The sequence below is a fragment of the Schistocerca piceifrons genome, chromosome 2, assembly GCF_021461385.2.
Source record: "Schistocerca piceifrons isolate TAMUIC-IGC-003096 chromosome 2, iqSchPice1.1, whole genome shotgun sequence".
Classification (NCBI taxonomy): Eukaryota; Metazoa; Arthropoda; class Insecta; order Orthoptera; family Acrididae; genus Schistocerca; species Schistocerca piceifrons.
This window is the reverse complement of record NC_060139.1, coordinates 471172062-471187345: the sequence shown is the minus strand read 5'-3', so window position 1 is coordinate 471187345 and position 15284 is coordinate 471172062. Positions and strand designations below refer to the sequence as shown.

The following is a 15284-nucleotide window of genomic DNA, read 5'->3' as shown; positions in this document are numbered from 1 at the left end:
AAGACCTCAGAGTGAATCACATCACATGGAGGTAAATATAGCGAATAAACTGTGATCCTCTGACAGACATGAACTGCAGCTGTAGCCACTTGCAGGTCAATAGCTAGGGGAGAACAGAGGTCTGGTGTGCATTATTGACAAACAAAGTGACCCCTCCATTGGCCCTTTCCCCAGTTAGGTCATCCTTACAATAGGGTGTGTAGTCCCATAGGACAGGAGCATCGGATGCTTCAAAATGCATTTCCTGTGAGGACAAGGACGGGGGGTATTCCTGTACTAGTAATTTCAGTTCCTCCACATATGTCCTGAATTCATTTTTAATGTTCGACTGTAGGATGGGAGCCATCTATCATGGGGGGTAGCGCTTTCATCCTGACTTTCTGCTGTGCAAGGGAACACACAGTGGGTGGCTTGGCCTTTTGGATGAGATGATTGCCCCAGGCCAACATCAGAGTCCATCGCCTCAAAAAAAGTCTTAAGAGAGATGTCAGAAACGAAGACGTTGACATCTTCTGACTGTTCATTTCCTGATTCCAGCAGTGATGAAGTTTTGCCCTATGTAGGCTTCATAGCCACAACCACAGCTGCACTGGACTGTGTCCCAGACTGAATCTTTGGAGGGGCAGGGAGGTCCACAGTGTCAGCAACCACAGCTTTTTCTGAAGTTCTTGGAGGGAGGGACAGGCTTTGAAATGATTGCAGCAACAAAAATACAGGGACAAATGCAAATACTAGTGCTGACACTAGCAACTTCCATTTGTGTTGCAGCATCGGCTTTCCGCACTGGCTTTTCAAGAACTGAAGCAAAGGAGATGGGGAACACTGGGGCAGCATGGCTTTATACATCTTTTTGGCCTCATTATATGGGATGTGCTTCATAGTCTTAATGTCTTCTTCAAGATGCTGGAATCCACACTCCAGATGGTGTGAGCTTGCAGTTCCCACACTGGTGAGATATACAAGTGACTGCTTCATAGATGGTGTTACAACATTTGCCACAAGTGACTTCACCATGACACCCAAGAACAGTATACCCAAAGTGATGGCCTTTGGAACAGCATATGGGGATAGACACATCAGACCATATGCTTAGACAAAGAAAATCTGTCTTAACATGCTCAGGAAGTTTTATTCTATTAAATGCCAGGATAAAGGAGTCAGACTTTATAAAAACCCCATCCATCCTCTTTGTGATATTTTGCATGTCGACTATACCTTTTGGGAGCCCAATTACCTTTTAGTTTCTCCTTGGAGATGTCCACCAGATTCCTGCACACCACAACACCTTTGCTGTAATTCAAGGTTGTGTGCAGCTCAGTTTTGATGGCATATTCTGTGAGACATTGAGCTTTGTGTAGGTCCTTAACTTGTTGGCAACTAGATGTTCCACCAACAGCACCCCATTACACAATCGTTTAACTGGTTTTAGAACTGCCAGCAACCCATTTTGAATACAGAAAGGCAGAACTTTCACAAAGTTGCCCTCTTTCCTTTTTATTATTAAAAACTCATTCTGACTGCTAGAATGTGTTGTTTTACTAGCCCCAAAACATTCAGAATTTACTCTTGATTCAGGACGACTGGCCACATGAGCCTTCTTATTTGGTTGGGTGTTAGTACTATCCAGCGATGCACCCTTTCCACTGGAAGGAGAAGGAGATAATTTCGAGGGTTGCACCTCAGTTCCACAAGCAGCTAAGGAAATAAAAGTTCACCTAGACAGAGCTCCGTGTGGCTAAGTAAGCCTTATACAACTGAGGTGCGGCAGGTTCACTAGAGATTGCCTGCTAAGGCTGTTCCAACTCAGCAGCCATGCATCTCACCAGTGTGCAGCAAACCTTGAGACAAAGGTTTTTTTTATAGAGGTTTTTACGATGATTGCTGAAGCATGCCCAGAGCTTATTGTGTCAGGGGACTGGTGGTGCTTATATACTGTATATAATACTTATATATAATATATACTTGAATATAATATTTATATATTGTGTATAATACTCATCATAGTCACAGAGTAACCATTGGTTTTATATGCTGCTGAAATTCAGAAAATTATACACTTTCTCCAAAAATAAATCAGTAAATAAATAGCGTGGTTCTGATGGTGTTTCCAATAGAGTGTTCAAGTTTTGTTTCCCATATAACAAGCCCAGTCTTATCCAAAATATGTAATGGTTCGGTAACTCAAGGCAATTTTCCACAGAGACTGAAATACATCACTCTTAAACACCTCTTTAAGAAAGGTGATACGAGAGAGAGAGATGTCATTAACTATTTACGTGTTTCACTGCTGACATAATTTTCCAAAATTTTTGACAAGGTGATGTATTTTATACCAGTATCTCACCTGAGCAACAACAGTACCCTCAGCAAATTACAGTTTGGATTGAGAAGTGCTACTCAGCTGAGAATGCCATTTACAAGTTCACTCACCAGATTTTACAAGCATTAAATAATAAAATAGCACTGGTTAGTATTTTCTGCAATCTATCTAAGGCATTTGACTCTGTTCTCACAGTATTCTCCCACATAAATTGACTTTTGATGGGATTAATGGTATAGTCAACCAGTGGATAATGTCATATCTAACCAAAAGACTGCAGAAAGTTGTATTTAGTAATTCAACCAATATAGTATGGGGACATAATTCTGAGTGGCGATAATTCACACATGGGGTTCCCCAAGGCTCAATTTTAGGTACACAATTGTCCCTCATATTTGTAAACGATCTTCCAACTACTATACAACAAGCAGAATTAGTTCTTTTTGCAGATGACACTAGCATTTTAATAAGCCCAAGCATGTGTACAGAGACAGAAGAAATGGTAAACAAAGTTCTTTAAAGTATCACTGACTGGTTTTCTATGAATGGTCTCATCCTCAATTTTAAAAAGACATGACATATTCAGTTCTGCACATCTAGGGGCACTACACCAATGGTATGTTTAAAACATGGTGAATAATAACACGACTGGAAACTTCAAAGTTCTTACGTGCCCAGACTGATGTGAATTTAAATTGGAAAATACACATTTTGAAACTCCTAAAACAACTTAGTTCAGCCACATTTTCATGTAGAATCGTGCAAATTGCATGTGGAACTATGAGAGGTGGTGGGAGTTACACCCTCCGGCCACAGAGGAGCATTCCCCTTGTAACTCAGTACCACCCAGGACTAAATTACATTCTCCACCAGGTTTTCGACTACCTCTCCTCGTACTCTGACATGAGAAATGTTCTGCCCACTATCCTCCCCACCCCTCCTGCAGTGGTATTCCCCATCCATCGAACATACACAATATACTTCTCCATCCCTACACAACCCGTGCTCCGAGCCCCTCATCTCATGGCTCATACTCCTTTAATAGATCCAGATGGAAGACCTGTCCCATACATCCTCCCACCACCATCTACTCCAGTCCGGACACAAACATCACCTATCCCATCAAAGGCAGGGATACCTATGAAACCAGTCATGTGATCTACAAGCTAAGCTGCAACCACTCTGCTGCATTCTATGTGGGCATGACAACCAACAAGCTGTCTGTCCACATGAATGGCCACCAGCCAACTGTGGCCAAGAAACAAGTGGACCACCCCGCTGCTGAGCTCACAGCCAAACATGACATCCTTCATCTGAGTGACTGCTTCATAGCCTGTGCCATATGGATCATTCCCATCAACACCAGATTTTATGAACTTCACAGGTGGGAACTTTCCCTGCTATGTATCCTATGTTCCCATAACATTCCTGGTCTCAACCTTCATTAGTCATTGCCCTCACCCATCCAGCCTCCCTGTTCCCATTCCAGCACTATACAACCCTCATTCCACCATTGCACCCAGTCTTTTTACTTCTATCATTTTCCACTATCCTAACCCCTTCCCCACCTCTCCCCTGCCCACCGTCTAACCTCCCATTTGTGTGTGTGTGTGTGTGTGTGTGTGTGTGTGTGTGTGTTTGTGTGTGTGTCTGTCGTTGATTTTTGATGAAGGCCTTATAGGCCAAAAGGCTTATTTGTGACAATCTTTTTGTTGTGCCTATCTGTGACTCAGCATCTCTGCTATATGGTGAGTGGCAACTTCCCTTTTCATAATATAGCATACATAACACACTGATTTAGATAGAATATAATGGAAGAATATGCAAATGGGTGGGGGGTTCCCCATTATGAGTGTCACCCTCTACTGCGTTAAAGTCATGCACTGCAGACTTTTATTCAAGGGAAGCACCAAGTGTGGTGATTTGGAATGTTATTCAGCACAAAATTCCATCCCAGCTCTTATTAAATATTGAGGAAATTTGAATGGCAGCTGTTACACTTGGGAAATTTTTGAACCTAAGGTACTTCCCATTCTTGTTCCTCAGTTTGTTAATTACAGTTCCCTAGCAACAAAAATTGATGGTTTGGAGACTTGTATTGAGGATAAAGTTTGTTTAAGTTACTCATATCTTTCTCAGTGTTGCTATTTATCAAACATTAGTGTATATCAAGAGAAGAAGTGAAGTAAGGCATTTTTGTCTCTGTTCGTCTGTATGGTTTGATGTGGCCTACCATGGCTCTTGTGCCAACATCTTCATCTCTGAGTAGCACTTGCACCCAAGGTCCTCAGTTATTTGTTGTATATTATCCAATTCATGCATTACCATACAGTTTTTTCTTCTAAAGCTGCCACTAGCACCATGGAAGCCATTACTGATGTCTTAATATACATCCTATCATCCTGTCCCTTCTTGTAGTTATTGGTTCCCACAAATTCTCCTCTTCATTTCTTATCAGTCCACCTAATTTTCAACATCCATATGTAATACCACAATCCAACTGCTTTGGTTTTCCTCATTTCCATTTTTCCTGCAATCCATGGTTCACTCCCATACAATGTTGTTCTCCAGATGTACATTATCACAAATTTCTTTCTCAAATTGAAGCCTATGTTTGACATCAGTAGACTTCTTTTAGTGAGGAACACTCTCCTTTCCTTTGCTTGACTACTTCAATTATTCTTCTTTCTTTGCCTGTTGCATTACTTTGCTCCCATGACAGTAGATTTCCTTTACTTTTTCTACTAAATGGTTCCCAATTAACCCTACTTTACCCCCATTTCTAGTCTGAGCTCTTCTCTCATCATTCTCCATTCTTATTGTTTCCTACTGGATCTCATACATATTGCTTATTATACACCTTTCCCTATAGCTTATACCTTTTTTTTTTTAGAACACCGAACATTTTGCCTGATGTTATTTGTTGGGTGTTTTTTATAGCTTGTTCCTGTAATTCTTCATCATTTTCAATGAGGGTAGCAATGTTATCAGTGCATCTTAATCCCATTCCTGAACCTTCCTTTTATTTCAGTCATTGCTTGTTCAGCCTATAGGTTGAACAGTAGGGGAGAAAAAACTGCCTGACAAAGTCAGTTTAGAGAACGCTGTGATCATTATAGTCAAATAAGTCCTAGATTGGTTCCCTTCAAATAGTCTGTCCCTCAATATTACAAAACTCATTTCACTCATTTTAACACAGCAAACATAAAACCAGAAAACATTGAAATAAAAGGTGGTGATAAAGAAATATCGGGAGTTGAGTCTTCCAAACTCTTGGTATTACATATTAATAACAACCTAAACTGTTCAATTCAAATCATCGACCTGTGTAAAATATTCAGTTTTGCATAATTTGCCATTTGCTCTGTTGCATCTGTTTGTTACTTGGATCAATCAAAGCTGTTTACCTACGATATTTCCATTCACTTACAACATATGGTGTGATATTCTGGAGAAACCAGCCACAAGCGAATAAAGTCTTTATTGCACAGAAGAGGGTCATAATTGCACAGAAGAGGGTCATCAGAATTATGAGTAAATTGTGCCCTAGATGCTCTCATAGAAATTTATTTAAACAACTGGGGATCATCACTCTGCCACGCCAATACATTTTTTCTCTAATTTGCTTTGTGAACAAGAATCATACAATTGAAAAAAATAAATACTGCATATAATGTTCATGATACAAGAAGATAACATGATTTTCACAAACATAAAAAAATCTCAACATGGTACAGAAAGGAATGCATCATTCAAGCGTAAAAGTTTATAATAAACTTCCAGTTCATGTCAAATCAGTCATTGCGAATGTGACTAAATTCAAAAGACAGCTAAAACTTTACCTTTTAGACACCTTTTTCTATTCTTTGCAAAAATGTTTTGACAATGTGTAGTACTTCATGTGTTTAGTTTTAAGCATTACTATGTAAACTTACTATGTATCACTGATGTATCACTTGTTGACAGAATAATTTTCATATGAATTTGAATGTAAGCCTTACAATTTGTTCATGTGAACATTATTACTACTATTATCTGTGCTATTATTGGAGCACATGAACCTCAATTTTCATGTATCTGTTTGCATATGACATAGATTGCAAGGCTTGTTAACCATTTACATATGGTTATTACTGTAATAATCTGACATGTTCTACATACTATCAAAACAGTTGCACGAAGGATCAACTAAAAACTAAATAAATAAAATGAATAAAAATAAACAACTCTGTTCTTGATTTCCTCTCCTACTGTGGTGTTCTAATCCCCGGTGATCAGTATATTTTTGTCTTCCTTTACATACTTAGTTACCCATTTAGTGCCGAAATATACTCTCTCCACCTTTTCATCTACAGCTTCAGTTTTTGATGTCAAGTCTATATCTGAACTATTATTGTTGGTGTTGGTCTGCAGTTGATTCTGACGAGAATAGTCTTATCACTAAACTGTTCACAATACCTCAGCCTTTGCTTTACCTTTCTATTCATAGTGGATCCTACACCTAGTATAATTTTTTCTGATTCTTTGATAATACCCAATATTTGCCTGATTAGGAACTTCATTTTCTTTTCATTTCATGTCACTGACACCTACTATATCTAAAATGAACCTTCATGTTTCTGTTTTCAGATTTTCTGGCTTTAAAACATTCAGACATCTAATATCACATACTTCAGGCAGTTGAAAAGCCAAATAAATGCTTAGATACTATCATTTTCTTGTGGTCACCTCCCCTTTGGTAATCACCTTCCAGAGATACGAATGGAAGAATAAACTAGAATTTTTTGGTGGCAGAATTACATACTGCAGTTACTAAGGATACATATTTTGTGTTCTCAATGGCAAGAGAGTTCCTTGAACTTCTGTCCACTCCTCCACTCTTTCTGATAAGGTTGTTGGCAGAATGAGGGTGACTTTATACCAGAAGTATTTAACCCAAAATCTAAGCAGTAGCTGGAATCAAACCAGGGACCTTTTGATCAGTGTTTAGAAATGCTAGCATTAGAAGATTGGCAGAGTAAAATGGAAAACCATCTGCAAGAAAAATACCAAGGAGACAATCAATCAATCAATCAAATTTTATTGTTGTTCAGCTCATAAAGCAATAGACAAGTCAAGATAAGAAACTTCCTGGCAGATTAAAACTGTGTGCCCGACCGAGACTCGAACTCAGGACTTTGCCTTTCACGGGCAAGTGCTCTACCATCTGAGCTACTGAAGCACAACTCACGCCCGGTACTCACAGCTTTACTTCTGCCAGTATCTCGTCTCCTACCTTCCAAACTTTACAGAAGCAAGTTCGCAGGAGAGCTTCTGTAAAGTTTGGAAGGTAGGAGACGAGATACTGGCAGAAGTAAAGCTGTGAGTACCGGGCGTGAGTCGTGCTTCGGTAGCTCAGTTGGTAGAGCACTTGCCGGAGAAAGGCAAATTCCCGAGTTCGAGTCTCGGTCGGGCACACAGTTTTAATCTGCCAGTAAGTTTCATATCAGCGCACACTCCGCTGCAGAGTGAAAATCTCATTCTGGAAGTCAAGATAACGTACATTTTTACATTAATTACTAAATACAATTTAGTTTGGATTACATAACGTCATCTGCTAGATACAGTGTTGAAAGACAGTATTTTCAGTTTCAAAAAATTCGTCTACTGTGTAGAAAGGATTATTTACTAGTATTCTGTACAACTTGGCTTTGAAGATATTGACAGGCAACCCTTTTAAATCTATACTGAACTTATTGTACAACTTAAGTCCAAGAACTAAATATGAATTCTGTGACTTGGATAGTCTTTGGTATGGTACATCTAAACATGATTTGTTCCTTCTTGTCCCTTCTTAATGATATATTTATCACCATCAGGCATTGCAATTTAACAAACAAGGGTTTACAGTGTTCTAACTTATCTGAGTCGGTTATTATTCTTACTAATTTTTTTGTGAAAGTAGAATGCCCTTTACGTGACTGCTATTGCCCCACAATAAGATTCCATATGATATAATACTTTGAAAGAAAGCAAAATATGCTGATCTTATATAACTATTAGAGACCTGTCTGTTTAAGTTTCTAATTAAATGATAACTCTTGAGAGTCTGGCAGATAAATGTTTGACGTGTGGTTCCCATGTCAACTTGTTGTCTACTATAAAACTTAAAAATTTTATACTTTCTAAGTCATGATTCTCTCTTAAGCTAAAGGAAAGTGCCTGGGTCTTACTTTCATTTAGTAGAAAACTGTTCGCTCTAAACCATAATGAACTGTGAGCAAGGGTATCTTTAACTATATTTTTTAGTGTGTTTAAAAGAAATGGAGACACACGGTCATAGACAAATTCTTGAAAACAACACATACAATTTGTGATGAGTGTATGGTGAATTGATCGTATGCAAAATGTTAAATGTATGTGCTTGATTAGGACTCATACTCAGATCTCTGCTTTTTGTGAACAGTATGCTACCAGCTGTGCCATACGAGTACACCTCATGAAACAGCTCAGAGCTTCAACTTGTCATAAAATCTTCCTCTTTTCTTCAAAATCTGTAAATACTATTCAATGTAACAGTGAAATTAATATCTCCAAGGAAATGGATGTGTTAGGGAGTTTGCCAAACACCCTACTATGCCCTTGCTTAGAGCTTGTCAGCAAGAATGAATTCAGGTTACAAATTAGAAAAGAATCTTGGTCCTGGTGATAAAAGAATTTAATAGTTTTTTCTACATTGCTTTCAGATTTGCTGAAGAAGGTGTAAATTTCTCTCTAAATTCTGATGACACTACACTGACTGGAAGAACGCTAAGAGATGATTATGCACTCGCCGCAAGTTGGGGCCTCACTGAAGCCCATGCAATTCGTGCAGTAAGTTAATCTACTGATATTAATGCTATTGTTATTGCATTCATTTTCTTACTTACAAAAATGATCAGGAATAGACGTTCATTATAACCCTTATTCCCTTGCTGACATTTAATACTTGTGCAAAGATAACATAGACTAAAGAAAGAGACTTGCCAAGAGTAGCTGTACCAGAAAATATGTAATGAATGTACAGAATGAATTTTCACTCTGTGGCAGATTGTACTCTGATTGAAAATTCCTGGCAGATTAAAGCTGTGTCCTGGACTGGGACACGAATGTGAGGCCGTTGCATTGTGTGGGCAAGTGTTCTACTTACTGACCTATCCAAGCATGACTCAAACATCCAAGCATGCCTCATGGTCCCCCTCACAGCTTTACATCCACCAGTACCTCACCTTCTACCTTCCAAATTTTATAAAAGGTCTCCTGCATACCTTGCAAAACTAGCACCACAGGAAGAAAGGATACTGTGGAGACATGGCTTAGCTACAGCCTGGGGATTGTTTCCAGAATGAATTTTTACTTTGCAATGTAGTGTGGACTGATATGAAACTTCCTGGCTGATTAAAACTGTGTCTCAGATTGGTATTCAAACCTGGGACCTTTGCCTTTCATGATCAGGTGTTCTACCAAATGAACTATCCAAGCATGATTGATGACCTGCTTTACTTCCACTATTACCTCATGTCCTAGCTTTCAACCTTCACAGGCTGTAGCTTAGCCCTGCAACATCCTCTCTTCCATGAGTGCTAGTCTCACAGGGTATGCAGGAGTAATCTGGAACGTAGGAGATAAGGGACTGGTGCAAATAAAGCTGTGAGGATAGGTTGTGTGTTATGCTTGAATATCACCGTCGGTAAAGTGCTTGACTGTGACAGACATAGGACCCAGGTTGACTTCTGGTCTGGTACACAGTTTTAATCTGCCAGGAAGTTACAATATAGTTTGTCTACAATATTATGAAAAGGATAGGTTGCTACTCAGTGTAAAGATGACACATTGAGCTGCAGACAGGTACAACACAAAGACTTGGCACAATGATCTTTTGACCAAAGCCTTCTTCAGAAAGGAAATACACACACACAGTCTCACAAGCAAGCACACCTCACGTACACATGACCAATATCTCTGGACCAGAATCTCTGGCCAGTGCAAATGTAGATAGCAGTCATGTCTGCATCATAGCAGTCGTGTGTGCTTGCTTGTGTGAGTGTGTGTGTGTGTGTGTGTGTGTGTGTGTGTGTGTGTGTGTGTGTGTGTGTCCTTTCTGAAGAAGGCACTGGCCAAAAGCTCAGTGTGTAAGTCTTTTTGTTGTGCCTGTCTATTGCTCACTGTGCTGTGTTATCTCTGTGGTGAGTAGCAGTCTATCCTTTCCATAATATTGTTGATATTCTAACCTGTACTTTTCATTGTTCAGTATAGTTTGTCTTTAAAAATAAAGAACACTGCCTTTGCGGATAATAAAGGGATGAAAGGATAGACACCCTGAAGATGAAGTTGTGAGTATTGGGTAATAACAAAAACTAGAAGGGATTGTTTATTTACTATAGTGATATCTTATTCGCATTCAGGACAAAAAATTAATGGCATGCACTTCTGATGCCATTGAAGGGCTATTTTGGCTAGTCTGAGGAGTCTAAGAAGGCAGGATAAGTTGGAGGAAAATGGAAGCTTTAGTTTACATAGCTCAAAAAAAGAGAATAAATACAGAGCAGAGGGAATACAGGGACAGCTCCCAAAGACAGCTGCTGTCAGGGAGAGGATGGGAACACATGAAAGATTAATCAAAAAGGTAGTAGAATCCTAAAGACAAAAGAAACTGGAATAAGAAAGATGTGAAGTCAAATAATAACAATAAAAATCAATGATTAGAAATATTAAAACTGTATGGTGAAAGAGTAATGCAGTGAGGGGGTCAGGTGAGTGCATACAATGGTAATCCTTATTGTTGCTTTAGTAGATATGTCATTAACTGTCTTCTGAAGTTGGAGATGTTATTCAGTTCTCTAATATAATGTGTGAGGTTATTCTAGAGCCAGGTTCCTGCAACTGAGAAGGAATTCAACAAAGTGGCTGAATGATGGAGTGAGTGAGAAAGGATTTTGCTCTGATAAGAACAGATGTTTCTTTTATGTTGTTCAGATAAGAGCATTAAGGTTGAGGAGTGATGTGAGGGACAGCATTCGTTGATGAGACAATAGAGGAGACAGACGGTATGGAAATATCTGCACTTCTATGCATGCATCCAGGATAGCTAAGCATATTACAGTGAAATATTGCCGAAGAGTCAAACATCATAGATATAATGAACAACCAGGAAAGGCCTAGCGCAATAACATCACTGTAATAAGTAATTTGAAGTATAAGTGTTTGAACAATTTTCTTTTACAAGTCAAGAGAGAATAGTTTTTTATATTTTTGTAGGGCGTCAGGAGATGCTGATCTCTTCTTGCACATTACAGTTATGTGCTCAGTCCAATTTACATTTTCATCTGGACTTTGTTCTGAGGAAGAAAAGTTATATTTGTCCCAATTAGGGTTAAAGATTGCTAGGATTCCTGATATTTTGGGCTAATGAACATAGAATGACCAATTTGTACTGCTTGGGTTTTGGATGGGTTGAGCTTAAACCCTATAGCCTACATCCATTATGATAATGCGCATAGGTCAGTATTGAAATTCTCGATAGTTGTTTTCAGGTTTTATTGTTTTTGCACTTAGCTACAACTGGAGGGCATCAGCATTAATGTGGTATTTGCAGTAGGACAACACTGATGACACATCATGTATATACAAAGAAAAGAGTATAGGAGCTAATACTATGCCCTGGAGGATATCTGATACTACCTGCCTCCATTGTGACTTTAGGGTCCTGAACGTAACACATTGTTGGTGAGATTTAAGGTATGATTGAAACCACTGCACTCCACTTGGCAAGAAATTTAGGCTGCTAAGTTTGGCAAGTAAAATGTCAAAATCTGTTGTGTAAAAGGCTTTGCTGAAGTCTAAGAAGCACATGATATTTACCTTACCTTTAGTTGTCTCTTAACTTTAGTTGCCTGGTGCCTTCAGTAAGGCAGATGTTGTGCAGTGGTGTTTATGGAAACCTAGTTGGTATTCATGTAGTACATTGTTTGTAAAGAGGTAGTTTGTTAGATGGTCATGAACTATACATTCTAAGGGCTTGGACTGTGCAGGAAGAATGCAACTACAACAGCAATCAGAGGGTGCTGTGGCATACTTTTCCTATACCAAGATTGTGCAGTTTTTTCACAGGCAGCTGGTCTATCTCTGTAATCAGTTAATGTATGGGAATGTTTGAGTTTGGTATTTATCATAGTGTGACTGACTCTGTTCTGTTTCTGCTTGTGAGCAACGTTATTTTCGGGTATAGCACATAGTTTGTAAGCTGAATATGCAGCATCTCTGAGATTCATGAGGTGCTTAAGTTCTTCAGTTAGCTGAGGTGCAGGTTTCATTTGTACTTTTCCAGTATGTTGGGGAATATAGTCGGGTACGTTTATTAATAAATGCTTGAAGTTTTTCGTTTATGTCCAAGAAGGGAATAGATGATGTCCCCCAGACTATTTCTTGTGCCTCAGTTGCAAATTCAGATAAATTAATGTGTTTGAAGCCATGGATGTAGGCTACCAATCATTAAACGATGCAATCAGTATTGTTCCATGTGGTATTAGATCAGATTAGATTAGATTAGTACTTGTTCCATAGATCATGAATACGACACTTTGTAATGATGTGGAACATGTCAGGTTAATAAAAGATGTCTATACAAGATATTACATTAGACAAAATATTACATGACACTCAGTTTCCTTTTTTTTGGGGTGGGGGAATTACCCACTTACTATATCCAAAAAGTCATCTAATGAGTAGGAGTTGCCATTAAGAAATTCTTTTAATTTCCTTTTAAATGCTATATGGCTATCTGTCAGACTTTTGATGCTATTAGGTAATGACCGAAGGCTTTTGTGGCAGCATAATTTACCCCCTTCTGTGCCAAAGTATGATTTAACTTTGAGTAGTGAAGATCATCCTTTCTGCTAGTGTTGTAGCCATGTACACTGCTATTACTTTTGAATTCGTTCGGATTGTTAATAACAAATTTCATAAGTGAATATATATATTGTGAGGCTACAGTGAAGATTTCTAGCTCTTTAAATAAGTGTCTGCAGGATGATCTTGGATGAGCTCCAGCAATTATTCTGATTACACGCTTTTGTGCAATGAACACTCTTTTACTCAATGATGAGTTACCCCAGAATATGATGCCACATGAAAGCAGAGAACGAAAATAGGCGTGGTAAGCTAATTTACTCAGATTTATATCGCCAAAATTTGCAATGACCCTAATAGCATAAGTAGCTGAACTCAAACGTTTCAGCAGATCCTCAGTGTGTTTTTTCCAGTTCAACCCCTAATCAATGCATACACCTAGAAATTTTCTAAATTCTACCTTAGCTACCGATTTGTGATCGAAGTCTATATTTATTAATGGGGTCATTCCATTTACTGAATGGAACTGTATATACTGTGTTTTGTCAAAGTTTAGTGAGAGCCCATTTACAGAGAACCACTTAATGATTTTCCGAAAAACATCGTTTACAATTTCACCAGTCAATTCTTGTCTGTCGGGTATGATAGCTATACTTGTATCATCGGCAAAAAGTACCAGCTTTGCATCTTCGTGAATATAGAATGGCAAGTCATTAATATATATCAAGAACAGCAGAGGATCCAAGACCAAACCTTGCAACACGCCATTCTTGATTGTTCCCCAGTTTGAGAAGTCACCAGTTTTTTGCACATTATGTGAACTGTTTATTTCAATTTTCTGCACTTTTCCAGTTAGGTATGATTTAAACCATTTGAGCACTGTCCCATTCATACCACAGTACTTGAGCTATATGGTAAAAAACTGACTGACTAGGATTTTTGGGACACAGCTTCTATTAAATTGTTTGCAGTGCTTGCTCACTATGTCTTATAAGGAGTAAACCAAGTCATTTTCATTGGTTGTGTGCTAGTAGCTACTCGCTAATTGTTTCTTATACTTTGCGCCACTTGTGTTTGAACTGTTTCTTCAGTTCCATTATATTTTTAAATTACTTTGTTTGTCAGTTTGTCTCCAGTTCCCCCAAGTTAATTAGTTAGTAAGTAACAGTACCTCTTCTGTGGAAGATAGAGTAATAATCATTCTGAAGTAACCAAGTAAATTTTTATGTGCATAGACTCTTCCAAAATGTTTGTTACTCTCTAAATATCTGCTTGTGTAATAATGTAATGTCTTTGTTTTTTCAGAATTTCAATGCAGCCCACTCATGTTTCTTGCCTGATAAGGAGAAAGACCATTTGATCCAGAAGCTGTACAAAGAAATAAACATAACTGTCTAAACCATATTTAAAATTTTGTTACATGTTATAACAAAGAATGTGTACTGAAAGATAAGTTAATTTTATGTTTTTTATGTGCTGGTTGACAATTTTTTATTTTATTTTTGTCAGTACTGGTTATTAAATAAAACAGTCTTCCTTGCCTCAAGTATGCAAATTGAATGGTGTGCAATTATCATCAGTTTCATCTCACTCATTGATCTGCTTCATCATATATCAGGCAAATGCTTTTTATTTATTTAAACACCATTAGACCGTTTACCTATTAAAATGCAAAATTCATTCTTTAAAATAAAACAGCAGACTTTTTAAATTTGGAAATATGTATTTTGGCATAAATAATGAAATGCATTACATTTTTTTATAAAATAAACAAAAATAAGATAAGACAGCCACTCACCTGTAGCTGATTGATGTTGCATCTAGGCACATGTAATAGCAGAGAGATATTACTAGCTTTAGAGCTACCTTTCTCCTTCTAGTCTCTCTAGTTTAAGCATTACTGCTGTCAAAGAGATACCATCAAACTATTGACCAATTTCACTTTTGCTGGCTTTCTCAAAAATATCTGAAAAGGGTGTGTTCAAGCATCTTCTAAGCATCTGACTAAAAATAATATATTGTCCAAGTCACAGTTTGGATTTATTAAGGGTTCTGGAATAGAGAAAGTTATTTACAGTGAAAATGTACTTAATTCATT

The 15284-nt window shown here is 38.1% G+C and overlaps 1 protein-coding gene across 1 annotated transcript in view; it reads left to right on the top strand.

The window, feature by feature from the left end:
- Positions 1 to 14786, top strand: part of LOC124776953 (adenosine deaminase-like) — a 163707-nt gene extending 148921 nt beyond the window's left edge. Inside the window, exons 8-9 of the mRNA XM_047252185.1 lie at positions 9046 to 9172; positions 14492 to 14786. Of these exons, the coding sequence (XP_047108141.1) occupies positions 9046 to 9172; positions 14492 to 14584 (220 nt within the window). The 3' untranslated portion in view covers positions 14585 to 14786. The remainder of the gene's footprint in view (positions 1 to 9045; positions 9173 to 14491) is intronic.
- Positions 14787 to 15284: the final 498 nt, after the last annotated feature.